Genomic DNA, 18259 nt, shown 5'->3' with positions numbered 1-18259 from the left:
CAGTAAGGCAAGCTGACACGCTTAGCACAGATGGAAAATTTGTGGTAGCGCAATGTCAAAACCCACCCAGGGATTTGATGGAGTGCCTCCCTCCATGTCGGCCATGTCAGTCCCTGCGATGTGCAGAGGAAGCATCTCTTGTTCCCATTGGTAAGCATGGCTCACTATGTGGTGATGTGGGAGAGGGTCTTCCCTCTGGTACCTTCACCGCCTCCCGGTTTGTGCAACTACCTCCTGTATAGATTTTGTGTTGCTTTTAAAGCACATCTTTCCAGCCAGTCCTTTGGGAGACGTTTGCGAGTGGCTGTGGTTACCGTATTTTTCGCTCTATAAGACGCACCAGACCACAAGACGCACCTAGTTTTTGGAGGAGGAAAACAAGAAAAAATATATTCTGAAAGCAGCGATCCCTCTTGCTGTTCTGGCTTCTGGGATAGCTGTGCAGCCTACATTCGCTCCATAAGACGCACACACATTTCCCCTTACTTTTTAGGAGGGAAAAAGTGAGTCTTATAGCGCAAAAAATATGGTATTTCTGCTGCTGCTACTGAACTGTTTTTGTTGGACTAGTGTGATTTTTTTACAAAAACAAACGATGGTTGAATTAGTTTGTTGTGGTGTGTGTTCACCAACTTGTGATCCTACAGGATATGGGAGTTTATAAATGTAATAAAAGATAGAGTTAAGAAATAGGGGCGGGAGTGGGGTCTGTAGGTGCTGTGCTTCTGTAACTAACCACATAAAAACTTCATTTTACCATCCACATCTCGTAAGGAGTAGTTTGAGAAAAATATAGCAACGCAGGAAAGTGTTAAACACAATGACTGGTGTGGATCAGCCTTCTTGAACTTGTGGCAGCCATGAGTGATGGCAGCTGTGATCCAAAACATTGAAATTCCCCAATTTCAAAACCCAGTGTGAATATACTAGCAGATCTTACATTCTCTAAATCAGTCTTTCGTCATGGCGCTTGTTTATCTTCTTATCTGCGACATGTTCAAGGCTGTAACTTACGCAGAGAGCAGATTTGGAAGAGGATGTACAATTGATAATGGCTGAACTTTGTCCCCTTGTTGCATTGTTCATCTAGGATGGGCTTGTTGTCCAGGTGGCATCAGGAATGTCAGACGTTCCCCAGAGGAAAAAACAGGCAGCTTTTGTCCTGGGGCACTCCTGGGCTTCGTCTGGGAAGCCATGCATACAGAATGCACAAAGGTTGCTGTCTCTAGCTGACCATGTGGGCTGTCAGTGAGCATCCCTGGGCAGCTGTACATTTAGAAAGGGGCCACCTTAGCAGAACACAGAGTTGGAATGCAGAAGGCTCCAGGCTCAATCCTCAACGCCTTCGAGTAGAAAGAATCAAGGCTGAGAAAGGAGCCTTGATGACACACTTGAGCCCTTAAGGCTGGGCCCTTGGTCATGCCAGAAATGGCAAGGATATTCTAAAAGTCCGTATAGTTAAAGCTATGGTTTTCCCAGTAGTGATGGATGGAAGTGAGAGCTGGACCATAAAGAAGGCTGATCGCCGGAGCATTGATGCTTTTGAATTGTGGTGCTGGAGGAGACTCTTGAGAGTCCCATGGACTGCAAGAAGATCCAACCTATCCATTCTTAAGGAAATCAGCCCTGAGTGCTCACTGGAAGGACAGATCCTGAAGCTGAGACTCCAATACTTTGGCCACCTCATGACAAGAGAAGACTCCCTGGAAAAGACCCTGATGTTGGGAAAGATGGAGGGCACAAGGAGAAGGGGACGACAGAGGACGAGATAGTTGGACAGTGTTCTCGAAGTTACCAGCATGAGTTTGACCAAACTGCGGGAGGCAGTGGAAGACAGGAGTGCCTGGCATGCTCTGGTCCATGGGGTCACGAAGAGTCGGACACGACTAAACGACTAAACAACAACAACATTCTAAAAGTGGTGCTAAGATCTGCAACCTGGCTGTCTCCTTCCGCAAGGAAACCTATGTCATGAATACTGGGTACAATTGTGAACACTTGCACCTCAGAAAGGATATAGCAGAGATGGGAACAGCAACCAAAATGATCAAGGGCTAAAGGAATTCTCCTTGGAGGAAAGGGGCTTTTTTGGGGCTTTTTAGTTTTTTCAAAAAGACACATCAGGGGAAGCATAATAGAGGTGTATAAAATTAGGCACTTTGTGGAGAAAGGAGATAAGAGGGGGCATCTTCTCCCTCTTTCATTTAACCTTTATTAAAAGGAGCTTAAGTCTGCAATCCTAACCATGTCAATCCAGAAATTATGGATTCAATGGTGCTTATTCCCAGAGCGAGGATTGCAGTTTACAGGTTTGTATCCCGGACTCGTGGATAATATACCCTTGTGTATGAAATGACAGTGGTTTTCCTACCAGCAATATGAACCGCATTTAGCTGAAACTGACCATTAATTGAGATGGGGGAATAGAGGTTTTTCCTTCATGTCTGCACACCATTGTATTTGTTGTGGCACTATCTTCCTCGAATCTATCATTTGACTGTAACTGGCTGCAATGCACGTTCCGTTTCAAGTTGACTCCTTCCTGCTTTTTCTGCCCTGCATTAGCAACATTCACAAGTGTCTTAGCACCACTTGTGAAAACGCTGTGGGTTGCTTGGCAGCCAGTGTCATAGCAACCTCAAACATATTGCTTCCCTGGTCCAAAGTTGCTCAGGGCTGTAATCTGATAGCCTTCCTACTGGAGCCCGATTTGGCTCCTGGAGATGTCAGACACTTCCTGACTTAACATAAACTTAATCAAAACAGAAGCTTATGGGGATAAGAAGAGAAATGAAAAGTTGGTCTCTCGCGTACGGACAGACTTATTGCCCTTTCCCTAGGTGCACCAAATACATTCGACAATATACATTTGATACTATGGGATGATGGAAGTGTCTTGAGTGCCTCCTTCAAAGAAGGTCATCTATCTCCTCGTTTCAGATAACATCTGACTTTTCCTAGAGACTACCTATATTTTTATCCATGTCAGAGGGTCAATACACTGGAGGTTCAAACGACACTCTCTTGAAGGTTTAATCTTCTTTTCCTGTGATGACTACATGTATTCTCTTGCAAAACAGTCCTGCAAAGTTCCAGCTTGATTGCCAGAGTGGAAGCCTGGTTAGTCTGTTGCAGCAAAAATAAGAGTCTTATGGCCCTTTAAAAACTAACACATTAATTGGGGGGGGGGTTGGATCTCCCCCCCCCTTTCCTGCTTGGTATGAGTGTAAGAATGAGACCTTGCCATATTTATTTCATTGCCGCTTTCCTGCGGTGAACTGTGGAGCCATTGACATGATTATTACAGTGGTACCTCAGGTTACATACGCTTCAGGTTACAGACTCCGCTAACCCAGAAATAGTACCTCGGGTTAAGAACTTTGCTTCAGGATGAGAATAGAAATCGAGCAGTGCTGGCACGGCGGCAGCAGGAGGCCCCATTAGCTAAAGTGGTGCTTCAGGTTAAGAAGTTTCAGGTTAATAACGGACCTCCGGAATGAATTAAGTTCTTAACCTGAGGTACCACTGTATGTCTGAATTAACAGCAGTGCTTTTTTTTTCCTTAAAAAAAATGTTTAGGGGTACTCTCATTTTCCTACTCATATTAAAATACTGCCCCTCAATGAGGCCAAACTTAGATTCACAAAATGTTTAGGGGTATGCGTACCCCTACGTCCCCCCAGAAAAAAAGCACTGATTAACAGTAGCCACTTGAGTCATCTCAGGCATGGGTGTTCAGTTGTGTCCTCTCTGCTGTGCCTAATTCCTTCAATTCCATTTTCTCTCCCCCCCACCCTTTTTTTTTTTAGCAGAAAGCTTCTAATATTTGTAGAACCTGACGTATGAAACAAAAATGAGCAGGCTTCATCAAACTCATTTGTTTGATGGAAAACTAGCCTCCCACCTCAGCTTCAGTATTTTAATCGAGGAATGTAGCAAGGACTGACATTTAGGAATGCGGATCTATGCCATTAGACAAAGAAAAGGCTAAACACCCTTTATGGACCCTTGGTTTGTTTTTGTCTTTACTGCTGATCTTCCCTGGTGGAAAAGTTGATTGCTTCCCCAAAGAAAACAATGACGGTACCCCAGATTGTAGCATAGAAGTGACTGAGATGCAGTGCTTCTTTGGGGGGGGGGACACAGACCCCTAAACATCTTGTGAATCTTTGTACTTTTGCCCATTTACTGTATTTATTTTTCCTGGTCTGAACTATAAAACGGCGATTTTCTTGAGTCAAAATGAGATTACCCCAAAACATTTTAGAAGAAAAAAACACTGTTGAGATGTATGTAATATGTCAACTCAAAAGCAAAACATATTAGCAAAGACAGGAGCTCATGATCATTCCAGCTCAGGTTTATTCCATACAAAACCAAGTGATTTCCAGTTTCCATTAAAAAAAACCAATTAATGCTGGTGTGTAGGAAGTCCAGCGTTATTCTGCTCAAATTACAAGAGGAATGCAAAGTAACCCAGTCTTGTTATACCCATATTACTGAAGGAAGGGTGGAGGTCATGTATGATAACTCTGATGTATTGTTCATCTCAAGTAGTCAACCTGGCAGATTTTTTTTGGGAGGGGGTTTGGCGGGGATGAAATGGAAAAGGCGCTGTGAAGTTTATAGTAGTGCAATTAACAGAACACTGTATTTCTGTCCTCTTTCCCATATGCCCTTCAATACATTTGGAAAAATCCAGTTATTTTTTAAAAATAAACCCTTTGTTCAATACTGATTTTCTTCAAGCCTCTAGAACACTGAGAAAAGCCTGCAGCCTTTGGGGGGGTGGGAGAGAAATGGAGGGCATCCGTCTTCAAAGCAATCGCTTCTTAAATGCATCAGTTCAACTCACCCAGAAGCTAAACAGCCCCTGCTGGCTCCCTGCTCTTCCTTTTCATTATGATATCTTTTTCTTAGCCCTGCACACCCCAAAGGCAACTATGACAGTGTTGTCAACAAGTCCAGGTTAAAGTGGTTAGGGACCCTGATGCAGGCCTCATAATAGGGGGACCATTCCCCCCAAAAGGAATGCATGAAATAAGGTAACAGAAAATACGTTTTGAGACAAACTTCTTATTACATATGCTTCTGTGGGTTACCAAAAATAACCTGAGCACGTGCAGTTTCACAATCCTCAACAGAATGCAAAAACATCCTTAACAAACAGAAAGGAAATACTCTGAGCACTCGCAGTTTCTTATTCTAATCTTACTTCTTGTCGTTTTTTGCTCCCTTCCTAACTTGGGTCATTCACCAACGCTCAGCCTAACCTCCCTCACATGGCTATTGTGAAGATGCAGAAGGAGGCATAAAACAGCTGCAAAAGGAGGTAAATATGTAGACTGCAATATTATAAGTTACCGTATTTTTCGCTCTATAACACGCACCAGACCATAACACACACGTAGTTTTTAGAGGAGGAAAACCAGAAAAAAAATATTCTAAACGAAATATTTTTGTGGTTCATGCTGTGGCCACAGACATGTGATCTGACAGTGAGTTTGGAGTAGCCCAATGCAAAAATCCTGAGGATCCATGTGGATCCATGCTTTGTAACCACAGAGGAGGGAAGGAAGGGGAACCATGGATCCTCTGCTCACGACTGCAGCAGATCCCCCCCCCCGCCACCCGCAGGCATTTGCTCCATAACACGCACAGACATTTCCCCTTACTTTCTAGGAGGAAAAAAGTGAGTGTTATGGTGCAAAAAATACGGTACCTTTACCATGAATTCTCAATGACTGGATTTTGGGAAATTATGCATTTGCGGAAATTAACTTGCAGAGAGTTAGTTCTCTCAGCCAAAATCACATTGGAGTAAAGAAAGGACAAAGGGTGATTCCATGACATCTTTAGGAACTACTGAAGCCCCAAGGACTGGAAAGAAAAGTGCACTAAAAAGCAGCAGGAAAGAAAAGTGCAAAACAGTAGCTTTTTAGGGCACCAGGAATTCCTATAGCCTATTGCTCAAATAACTAATTCATGTATCACCTCATTCATTGGCTAAAAACACTGAAATATGGGAGCAATCAGGCTGGCTTATCTTGCAGAAATCATGTAGAAGCTTGCCTGCACATTTTGCTTAATAACTTTCCTTCCATCAGGGCTAGAGGCTTACTTGGGTCCTGCTGCAATTGGACCACTTGCACCATTATAAATCTGGCCACGGTGAACAGAAAGGTGACAAGGGAGGCCAAGGAGCCAAATAGGCAAGTCCAGTTCCTCTTGCAGACAATTGAAAACATAAACCATTTTCCCCTCTCCACCCCTGCCTGCCTGCCTGCACCAAATGGGCACCATCCCTTGTTGCCCCAACCCTGCAGTGCAAGAACTTGGCCATATTTCCTTGAGAGCAGTTCACAGCACTTTCTAATAACTCCCATGTAATGTCTGATCCCACCGAACCACAGCAAGAGAAGTCTCAATCCCTTCTCCACTTTGCTTGGAGCAAACACCTGGCATTTGTTTGTATCCTGGTTTGCATAGTTTGGCTCAGTCTTCATCCGGTTGTTTGGCCTTTCTCTCTCCAAGGCTAGAATTAGCAATGGGATCCCCTGTCAGTTCTGCCCCTTGCCCTCCCTTCCTTTCCCACCCTCCAATATTCATTTCTGGAGCACACAGGGAGAGAACAATGTGCCAGAGGATCCCCACCCTACCCCTCAGAAGCAGAGCATGGTGGAATATTTTTAGAACTAAGTCTTGCAGCAGTGACGCAGCCAGGGAGGCATACAGCAGTGAAATGTAATTCTCTCTCTCTGTCTCTCTCTCACACACATATATATACTAATGGAGAGTGACTGTGTGTGCAAATTTAGAATATTCCTCAGGGGAAAGTGGGAGAGGGAGAGAGACATAAACGAAGGAGGAATATAGAGCATCTTCTCAGAAAGAAAGAATTAAACATATTGGGAAGGGGAGGTGTTGAACCATCTGACCAGACCTGGCTGTTCATGCTGAGTAAATTAGAATAGAATCATAAAATGGGATGCCCTTCTTTTTGAGTATTTCTAACCAGGGTATCTCACCTAGTAGTTCCTTAAGCTTTTTGAAATCAACCTTCTTAAAGCCCAAAGTGCATGTCCAACGGCACTCTTGCCTCTGCATCATGAAACCCAAGAGGACATGACCATTTCTTCCCAAGGTATCTAGTACTTCCACTTTGTCTATCAGTTCCTCCTTGTTGGTGAGGACCAGTTCTAAAACAGATGACCCCCATGTTGCTTCTTCCACCTTCTGGGAAATGAAATAGTCAGTGAGGCAATCGAGGACTTTGTTTGACCGTACATTATTTGCACCCGAGTCTGAGTTCCAACAGATATTGGGGTAGTTGATGTCTCCCATGACTACTGTATCTCTACTTTTTAAATGTTTGATAATCTGCTCTAGGAAGGCATAACCTAAATCTGCAGTCTGGCTTGGAGGTCTATAGCAGACACCCACAGTCACTGTTGTTTTCCTCTCCTACAATTTTTACCCATATATTCTCAATATTCCTTCCATGCTCCAGGCCATGGATCTCTGCACAAGTGCACACATCATTTACACATAATGCTACTCCTCTTCCTTTCCCGTTTGGTCTATTCCTTTTGAACAAGTTATACCCCTCAGTTCCTACATTCCAGTGATGAGTCTCATCCCACCAGGCTTCAGTAATGCCTATTAGGTCTTATTTGCCACCCTGCATTAAGAGCTCAAATTCATCTTGTTTGTTATCCATACTCTGTGCATTAGCATAGAGACAATTAAAACCGTGAGTTATTCCCTCTAGCTGCTTCCTTCTTGTAGTTTTCTGTGCATCAATGGCACAATTATCCCCAGTACTAGGTGTTCCCCTTTTGTCTGTAATATTGTCTCCCACCCCTTCAGGATTTAGTTTAAAGCTTTCCTGATCAGATTTATGAGAATCTTAACAAATTCTTGCCAACTGTTGTGAAGTTCAACCCATCTCTTGCTAGAAGTCCTTCCTCAAGGAAGAAGACACCATGATCCAAGAAGCCAAACCTTTCCTGGATACCACCTATGCAGCCAGTGGTTTATTTCCAGTATTTTCTGCTCTCTTCCTAGGCTGTAACCTAGGTTGTAACCTTCAACAAGAGTGATGAAAAAGCCACCTGTGCCCCAAGGCCCTTCAGCTTCCTGCCCAGAGTCTATTGCTGCAGCAAAAACCCATCCATCCATCCATCCATCCATCCATCCATCCATCCAACCATCCATCCATCCTATAAAATAACCTCTCTTTGCCCTCAAGCCCTCCATGCCATAAACAGGGAGAAAACAAGTCATATCCAAAGCATCTCCCAACTTTCACAGATGTAACACAACCCCACTATCTGACAGCAAAAACCAAGAGGAGACATGTCCACCCCACAAGGTTAAAGCAGTTTTGCAAAGTATTTATTTGCACAATGAAGGTCAAATGCACTGGGGGTTTTTAATGTACATTCACACTTAACTTGCATGAATGACTCTGAAAGATAGTGAGGAGGAGCTGGCACTTTAAAATATCTCATCCCAGTTTGTTCTCTCTGTTTTCTGTTATAGTATATTATGGTCCTCCTTTGTAACATTCCCTAATACTGGTCTTCACTTCATTATGGAGTTGCCCTCTTCTTAGTTGGCCCCTTTGAACTCAGTTGGATTTACTGTAGAATAAACACAGGTATACTTGTGCCACGCTGACAATCTTTAATAACAGGGTTTCTGAAATTAGTAAGTAAATCCAGCTAACAAAACGTTCTGTAACACTACAGGAACGATTAATTATACATCTCTGGAGCTGAAATGTGGTTTGCAAAATGAGTTGGTCCAAAGCTATGAGCGTTGCCCCATTTAAGGATGCGAGGGGTTTAAATTTAAAATGTGACTTAAAACTCCGCTGGGAGCCTAGCGCTCTCCTGTGGAGCAGCTGTAAAGAAACTTCAAGGAGCCAGGCACGTCAAGCCACTGACAGATTGCAGGAACAATTTCACCTGACTAACCTGGATGCGAGCCTCTGTGATGATCTCTGGCAGGAACTGTGAAAAAAGTGCCACGCAAAATTAGTCTCCCGGGCAAACAAGGTGAAGGAATATTGACAAGGAAACCACATGTCTGGGGTATCAAATTGTACCAACAGCAGTGAGGTGTATCTTGGTGCATTCAGGATGGTGATCAGGACAAGGCTCCCATTTCGGAATTATAGTTTTGACTCTCAATGAAATACGGTACAGAAGGAAGTGTGCAGTTTTAATCAATTATCCTGTTTTAACCAAAGAGCTCAAAGCACAAACAAACAAAAACAAATCATAGCATAAAAACAAGATGAGGACTGTTGTGGTAACTTCTTGGATGACTTCCTGCAATGCACTCAACATGAAGCTGCTTATGAAAAGTGTGTCAAAATCTTCAACTGGTCCTAGTCGGCCAGCCATGTACTATAAATATAACAACTAATGACTTCATGAATTGCCATTGATAGATGGGCTTTGTCATGTCAGTGTTCTACACTGAACAAGCTTCTCCAAAAATTTCCCACAATGCAGGGGGATCATGAAATATGGCCATTGAAAGAGTGAAAATGACACTGAATCTCATATTTTTGAGGCCAAGGAAATTAGCAAACATGTTTTCATGATTTTCATACACATTGCAATGAATTAATTACACATTGCAATTAATTAAGATATGTAGCTGAATCCAATGTTAGCCCTATTCAGAGGGGATCCACTGGGCATGACCAACATATCTGGATACAACTTGTGGGCTTTGGGGCTTTATTTCCAATGTTTGCACATGACAGCACAGTGCAGACCTAGATACTTAAAAAAATTGCACGGACAAGTTTTGTTATCCATCATTTGAAATCAGATTGTGCAGAAACAGATCCTCGTGTTTTGCTCTTTTGGGGAAGCCTCCTCAATGAAAGCAGCCATCCCGCCAGCCATCACCCACACATAATTATTCAATTTGTTGTTTAGCTGGCTGGCTATCTAGAACGCAGCAGCCAGGTATTTAAAAGTGAGCACGTTTCACCTGTCCTCAAGAGAGTTTCGGTGAAACCCAGTTAGTTTCAATTCGCCCTGACAGTGAAGCCTGTGTGAATGCCCAATGTGGCTCCCTGGATGCTAAGAATTTCAGATGAGGCCCTGCCTCAGGTGGCTTCACTGTCAGAGACAAGACAAGCAGCAACACGAAACGATTTCCTCCTCAGTTTGCTCCCTGATGAGTGAGGCCAATTTGGACAGTTCACTGAGGACTGACAGGCAGCTAGTAAATATATTCCTGTTTAGGACCAAGCTAGGAGGAGAGTGGCTATCAAAGCAGGGCTGCATAGATGTGCTTGTTGGGGAGGAATGATGGGGGAAGGAAGTGCAGGGGAACAGCAGCAGGAGGGTAAGGGTTAAGTAACCCACCCCCTGCCTTCTGCTTCTCCCCTCCAGATTAAGTGTTCACTCCCACTGCTTACTTCTATTTTCAGCAAGAATCAGGGCTCCCGATCATGAGAATCTGCCACACATTTAGTTTGGCTGTTTGGAAAGCTTTTTTCAGTGCTGGCTGGCTGTTTTTAATACTTTGTAAGGTTGCTTGAATAATTCATTTCTTTAATATTTTATTGTTTGAATCACTTTTTATTGCACATCTATTCCTGTTGTTGGTTAGATACCATATCCGGGCCAGCTGGTAGGATACATCTTTTAGCATTAAATAATAAAGCCATACAAAGGGCAACTCAAAGAAGGAAGGAGGAATCAAAGTTGAATATTCAGAGTGATTTTGGATAAAGTGTGGGAGCCAAATAGCCACTTTAGGTTTATGCATTTGCAATCGTCTCTCTGCGACTTCTTGAGAAGCTGCTCAACCGCAGCTCCTTCTCCTGCATGCACAACTGCTCAACAGCAGCTTGATATTCTCTATGAAGGTGACCTAAATTTCAGTGTACCTAAATTTCAGGTAAACGGCGTTTCTGTGTGCTCTGACACTCATCATGCTGTCCCGTTGTGCCAGAAGCAGTTTAGTCATGCTGGCCACGACCCAGAAAGCTGTCTGCAGACAAATGCCCGCACCCTTGGCCTGAAATGAGATGAGCCCCGCACCCCAGTTGCCTTTGACTGGACTTAACCGTCCAGGGGTCCTTTACCTTTACCTAAATTTCAGTGGTACTTTTTCAAGCTGCCCAGTGTGGAACAAAGTAGCTGTAGGGAGGTAGGGACTCTAAAGCCACCCTACACCTTAAGAAGCTGGTATATAATGGCTGGAAACACTCAGGTGAAGTGCCTAATCAAGTGAGAAGTGTCACATGGGAGCGGCACATTCAGTAAGTTTGCCTTTTTTTAGTGCAAATTAGTCAAACCTGACTCAGAGGGCACTAACAAGACGGTCACTGTTTTGGAGTGGGATTCAATCCCATTCCAGCAAATTCAGCTTGCACACAATTAAAAGTTGATTTGGTGCTCTTGTACAACAAATCAGAAAGACTGCTCATTAAATTGCCTCATCTAACCTCCCTGCACATCTTGTGCAAGCAAATCAGAATGAATGCTCAACAAACAGGTTGACAGTAAGCAACCTGAGACACTGTTAACAACTTGAAATTATCCCGGCAACCAAATGGGGACTTTGCTGCTGCCCTTGTTCCTGCAGGAGTAACTTAGGATTCTTAAAATGTTCAGTGCTGCTGCTGCTACTTCATCCCTTTATAGCACACCTTAACTCTCTATTGCCTGTGCTCAGACCTGAAAGACAATGAGCATTCCATGTGGCCAAAATATCAGCTGGGTAATATTAGATCCAACAATAAATAGGAACATAACAAACAGGAAACACTGAGTTGTATTCAGCCCAGTTCTATTCAGAGAAAACTAACTGAAATTAATGAACCTAAGTTAGTCATATTCATTTATTTCAGCGCATCTAATGACTAAACATTTGACTAATGTGGGGTGTCTATAGCAATAATCCATTTTGGAAGTTACCAGAGTGCTTTCATATTTGTCTGCCAGCATATTTTGCAACAGCCAGGCTCAGCCATCTTGGTTCCCTGAACATCTCTCAGTGCTGGAGATAGTTATTAGCTAAACAAATGCCCACTTCGGGCTTTAAATGTGAGAATGAAGGACCACATATATCCAGAATGCCATACAAATGGCTCAATAGAGCCCTGACATATATTTCTAGATTGGAGATGGTTTACATCAACTCTAAGGTGTTCGGAAATAAAAAGACCTCCCTGATCTTACATGTGACTATTGCACTTTTTAACAAGGCTGAAATTGCAATATTAGCTTTAGGGTTGAATGAGGTAGATCCTCTCTCAACCTATATGGATGCGCAAATGAAAACAGTTTATGTAAAAATGGCATCAGCTGTTTTCAGCAAGTGGAGTAGATTTGTTACACCACCCGTTGAGAGAACTCTCTGCTGCCATTCCTTTATGGCACAGAAACTGGGACACACCCAACACCCAAAAGAAATATAGCTTGACACATGGACAGCTGCATTTGGCGCCAGATAAAGCTTCCAAACAGTCCTAAGATGGCAAATAGTTCCTGCAACTTTGAAATAGCAAAGGGAGTGGCCACCACAGTGAGGTCTTAAGCATGAGGGGAAAGTGGTGGACAATCTAAATGGAGCTTTAATAAGATCTCATCTATCACTTTTTAAAAGGCTGTCCAGCAACAGCTGGGCGTCAAAAGAAGATGCACTGGGATTGCCTGTACAGCCCATCAAAAATCTCTTCTACCTCTGCTTCTCACATGGCATTTCCCTTTCTACCAGGTCATCTCCAACTTCCACAAAGTGACCAGGGCTCAACAAGGGTACCGCCTTTGCATACGGGAAACTCTTCAGTGCACTTCAGGAATCCATGAACCTCTGGAGGTGGCTGTTATAACCTGTCCACCACTCGTGCGGAAAGTCAAAAATATCACATGTCTAAACCTCACAAGGAAGTGATCTGTCCATAATGAACACTGGAAACTGAAATTCCACATTAGTCCCGATTAACTTGGAGTCTCTAGCTTAGTTTGGTCACTAGCACAATGCCAAAATTGAAGAACTGCATCTCCCAAAAAGAGACAAAAGAGGGCAACAGATTTGAATATGTACATACACTAGTTTACAAGTACAGATGCAGATTTATAAATTACAGAAATTTAAGCAGAAATGCAATGACGCTTCCAATAGCGAAGAAGTTCATGACGAGGTGACTTATGTGCCTCCTCAGCCTGCTACCCTGGTGTTAAATGGGGAAACTTCAAAACCCTCCCTACTCTCCAAACAGGGGGCATACCTCTATAAAGTAGGGTATGTGGCCTCAAGCAGAATGTGTCATAAAGTGGTGCCAGTGTTTCTCTTTTGCATTTGAGATGCTTGCATGAAAGCGGTTGAGTTCAGACTGGTGTCTGGTCTACTGAACGTTACGCTAACCAGAGTCACAGAGAGAGTCGCCGTTCTCAAAATGCATTTCCAAAACACAAATGAGTCAGTGGTAAATTTCATATACAGCAGAGCCAGCTCAAGCTATTTTTGCTGCCCTGCATGACAATTATTATTATTAAAAACTATTTAAATTCCTCTCTTCTGCTTTTTTAAAAAAGCACTCAAGGCAACTAAGAACAAATTCATAAAATAAACGTAAAAACACATGACAACAGCAGTTACTCCCTCCATATTGTGGGTGAAAGGGGCATGTTTTCACTGTCTTGAGTTTTCCTGTTTGCAGACACAGGAAGGCTTTTATTTATTTAGAAAAAACAGTAAACATCATTAAGAATCTCTAAGCAGTATACAAAAATAATATAATTATCAGTAAATAGATAAAATCAGCAAGATTTTAAAAGCATGTATAGTTAAGTTACATATGGTAATAGATAATAATAATAATAATAATTAGTTAAATTATAACAGCGGTTTGACTTCACCCCTGGAGGAACACTTGCTCAAGACAGACAGATGCCAACTCAAGTCTCTGGGTGGATAGTATTCAGCAGGCATCTAATAAACGCAGCAAGGACTATTGGCTAATATCAGTACAATTGTTCTTCCACCAAAGAAATTATGCCAATTAGCCTGGCAACCCTCATAGCCACAAGTACTGCTTGTTGGTTTGAGCCAGCCTCTACTTACAGGCCAAATATCTCAGCTGAAGAAGAAACTTACACCCATTCATAGCCCAACCCACATCACAGCTATGCCAAAATGCTTCACTTTGTGTGAATAAATCAATGTGATTAAATTCTTTGGGTGATGATTATACTATTTTATTTTCGCTTTTTTTAAAAAATGAGCCTAGTAGATGACAGCTGGCACAAAGTATCCCTGCCTTCAAGCTGAAGCTTTTCTGGGTATTTGGCATTAACTGTAATGCAATAAAGCTGCCTTGAGTTATTGCTATGTTATGAATTATGGCCTGTCAGTCTCTCTCAGGACCTGTTAAATATCGCTTCTTCAGGTAACCTGTAATAACGCAGTCTGGCAGACGTACAGCTAATTTATTTTAACTGTAGGTCCACTCTACGATCCTTTCCATAATGAACACTATCCCACTGAACTCTTAATGGGCATGGGACCTTTATTGTGTCCACAAAACGCCACTGCCCAAACACACCATTTCCACAAATCTACCGCATCCACTGAAATGAATGTACACCATTGAGAATGCATGAAGGGTTCTTGTTTGGTGTGGCGTAGGGAGGCCTGCAGTGGGCTATTTAGTCCAAAATCCTGCCCCAAGAAAGGATACCCCTTGCCAATAACTGGCTTATTTTTAATTGAAATTTGCAAACCAATACAATTCCAACGTTTTTATCAGTTTGTTCCATTACGACTAAAACATTTAAGTAATAAGTTATGTTTCTAGCCAGTGTTTGAAATTAACCAGGAGCCAGGTGCATTTTGCACCTGGCTATCGGCCACTTGCAACCAAGTGAAGATACCTGGGCACCAGGAGGGTGCCTGACATCTCCACCGTCTGGAGGTGCATGCCTGGGGATCATTAGATCTTGACTGTTTTCACACACTAATACCACAACCTGTAGAATTTTATCAGTTATAGTTTACCTGCACCATCAAATTAATTTCAAGACCCAAATGCTTTTTCTGTGCAGCCTGAGCAGAAGCAGTCACCATTAAGAAAAAGAAGTCAGTATAGGTCAATATATATATGGACTGTCCCTGGATCAAGTAACTTTTCTTCTCAGAGCTCTTAGCTTAGTTCAAGATTGTCATCTGAACTATCCAGATGTTTAACTGAGAATCAATCAGTCAGTCCCTCATTTGAAAAATAAGAATTTACAGCCATCTTGCCTCAAAATGGCAGCTAGACATTCCGTTTTGGTGACTGCAACCTTGGTTTAAGGAGTCATTTGGCACCTAGATTCTATATATGAGTTTCTAACACAGTTTCTAAGGTGTATACCAAAGATTTTCTCAGCATATAGTGTATCTGAAAGCATGTGAATACAACGAATGTGTCACACAACCACTTTCCCCACATTATCTGTCCATCTCTTGTTATTCCATCATTAAATTTTTTCTGGAGTGTTGAGAATTTGTTAGATTGATAATACAGTAATGCCTTTCCACTGACATGCTTAAGGCAGCGAACAGAATCACCATTCAGGTATTGCCAGTTAAAAGACTCCCCAGTAACAAGCTGGGAAAGACCTCTGCCCAAAACCTTGGATAACCACTGCCCGTCTGAGCAAACTGCTTAATCATTTCTGCACAACAGCACAGAGCGCTCATTATTTTGCAATACAGTATACAGGTCACTGGCAATGATTATTCAAAGAAGTAGCTAAGACACCTTCTATAATATTCATCAGTAATTCCCCATGCATTCCCTGGAGAAAGGGAATTATTATTATATTCCAAAATTATACAAATAAAAACAGAATACAGAATCTAAGAGCTGAACGTTTTCCTGCTTAGCAACACAGAACAGAATACTAATGTAACCTCAAACCACCCAAACATTATAGCTGCCAGCACAATAGATGGAAGACAGAAGAGTAATTTTACTGCAGCGGGCGTTACAAAGATTGAAGCACTCAAGCATTGGTTTTATTGCCTTTTCCTTATCCTGGGGCAACTCTTCACCTCAGCTGCAAGCTAAATGGCAGTATTTCTAACTTCGAACCTCAAACAACCTTACCTCCCAATCCAGCACAGGCAAAAACCAAACTGCTAATTATCTCTTAAGTGAACTTAACTGCTTGGACATCTGTTTGGGGAGGGAGAAACTCTGTTTTTCTTTTGTTTTGTTTTTGCCTCTCAAACCATCAAAGGATTTTCACTCCACCCAGAAAGTGTAGGAATGACTTTTCACGTTTTACACTGGTTTTCCACGATGCTTGGACAACTAAAGGCATCCCAAACAGTGGTTCTCAAGTGGCAGATTACGGGGTACGAGACAACAATTGACGGCTCCCTGGCTGGTGCCCAAGGTAAATGAGAAGTATGCAACACCAGTGTACTCACCAGTGTCTGCTGATACTGTAATGTCCTTTTTGGACGGTTGTCCCCAGTCATATCCAGTGTTTGCAAATGGGGAAACTGGGCATCCCAGGGGAGGTACCTTCCCTTCTGCTTCCCGGTTGCAGGATCATGGAATGAGACAAAACTGAAGTTGTGAGGGCTCCAGCTAAAGGCTCACTGTGGGGGGGATGTGTAACCAGATGCCCTGGTTCTGCTCATGCTCTGACACAGCAGTCATGTCTCTGCTCTAATGCCTCTAACTGCTGCTCTGGCACTGAGTCAGCCCAGTAAATTAAAAGGTGATAAGATTTCTTTCTCCTGGCTCGAGTGGGGTTGTTTCTGTCCAAGGCCAATGATTCCAGAACTGGAAGGGTGATCGGTAGGGTTTTGGTGGAGGTGGACCGGAGGTCGACATTTGTTTGACTCATGGAAAAAGCATTGGAAAAAAGAATGAAGAATGACCAAAACTATTAGACTGAGAAGGATATCCTAGTGGCAAAGGTGCCAGTGCCTGGCTATTACCATTACAGCCCATAATCCAAAGCTTTGTATATTTCGAATGCCCTTGTTGACAGACTCTCAACAGCATCCCCTGGGAAGCTAAGTTCAAATCCCACAGGCTTCAGAGATTGTTCTCATAAGCAGACAACAGCCATAGTCCTTACTGCAAATAAGCTCCAATGAAGTCAGCAGGATGTAACTGTAAACATGCTTAGGGCTGAGAATTATAAAAAATAATTTTGTCCCACTAGTTCTTGTTCTATTCCATAATGCCCTTTCTAAACAATTCCTTTTCTGTTTTACTTAAGGCTACCTTTTTCTAGGGGCTGTTTCAGATGTTCAGATTTCTGTCATGCACATCTAATTATCTGAACCATTCCAGCTGCCTAACCGGTGCATCTTCAGCTTATGACAAAACCTATGTAATGAAAGTGCCCAGTGCACCTGTGGGGATGGAATTCTACAGCATAGCGAGAATCACATGGAGAATGCCCTCTTCCAGACCACTGCCACCCTGGAACTTCTGAAGGTGGTGGAACTATCAAGCCCACCCCCCACCCACCCACTTGCACTGATTTAGAAGGATTCTGAAATACCTATTTAGTAGAAGAGTACAGACTGCAAAACATGGATATTACCAAACCACTTTTGCTTTGATGGCAATAATTCTTCTCTTAGAGGTAGCCCAGGACAATCATATTCCTAAGGGTTTATTTAATGGTGTAGTACCTTGAATAAAATATGCACACACAACATATAGTTTCTCAAACTACATACACACTAAAAACGGTTTCTGCATAACTCGTCTTTAGTTACTAAAGTGAATCCTTCAACTCAGTCAAGCCTATAATTATGAGCAAAAGCATGCAAAATAATAGCTCATTAGCCTGGCAATTTAAGTTACCTTTTTCATTTTTACTTATTAATGCAATTGACGTTTTCATAAGAATCCCAGTGTCTGCTTAATATATTTGTGAAAGTGTTTCCTTTCCACTTTCCCTGAGGCTACCGTTTTCCTTTTTCTTCGGCTGTTTTCTTCTGAAAAACCTAAATGGCTTTTCCTTTGGTTTTTAAATCCTTTAATTTGGGTATTTACAAATTAAGACATTAGATATTCTTAATAAGCAACCTCCAAATTCAAAGTATGCTGTGGGCCAGATAACCATATGGAGGAAAGGACATCAGATCCAATGCAACCATGTTAACAAGTACTATACTTATTGGGGGTAAATTCACACAAGCATGGCGGTTTTAAAAAAGATAAAGTGTGGTCACATGAGGTCAGAACCCTATCTATACA

General features: G+C 42.4%; 1 protein-coding gene and 1 long non-coding RNA gene across 3 annotated transcripts in view; one reads left to right on the top strand and one right to left on the bottom strand.

Annotated features, from left to right (window-relative positions):
* The window catches only part of CLCN1 (chloride voltage-gated channel 1), a 109909-nt gene extending 92415 nt beyond the window's left edge, over positions 1-17494 (bottom strand). For both annotated transcript variants that reach the window (XR_014520475.1, XM_083481391.1), the window contains exon 1: positions 16462-17494. Coding sequence is in view for 1 of the 2 variants with exons in the window: in XM_083481391.1 (XP_083337517.1) it covers positions 16462-16512 (51 nt within the window). In the remaining variant the exon portion in view is untranslated. The remainder of the gene's footprint in view (positions 1-16461) is intronic.
* The window catches only part of LOC310696284, an 87925-nt gene that overhangs the window by 4354 nt on the left and 65312 nt on the right, over positions 1-18259 (top strand). The window lies entirely within an intron of this gene.

Source organism: Podarcis liolepis (genome assembly GCF_965112155.1).
Source record: "Podarcis liolepis genome assembly, chromosome: 17".
In the NCBI taxonomy this organism is placed as follows: Eukaryota; Metazoa; Chordata; class Lepidosauria; order Squamata; family Lacertidae; genus Podarcis; species Podarcis liolepis.
Note: the sequence above shows the minus strand (reverse complement) of the source record. Positions and strands in the feature narration are given on the sequence as shown.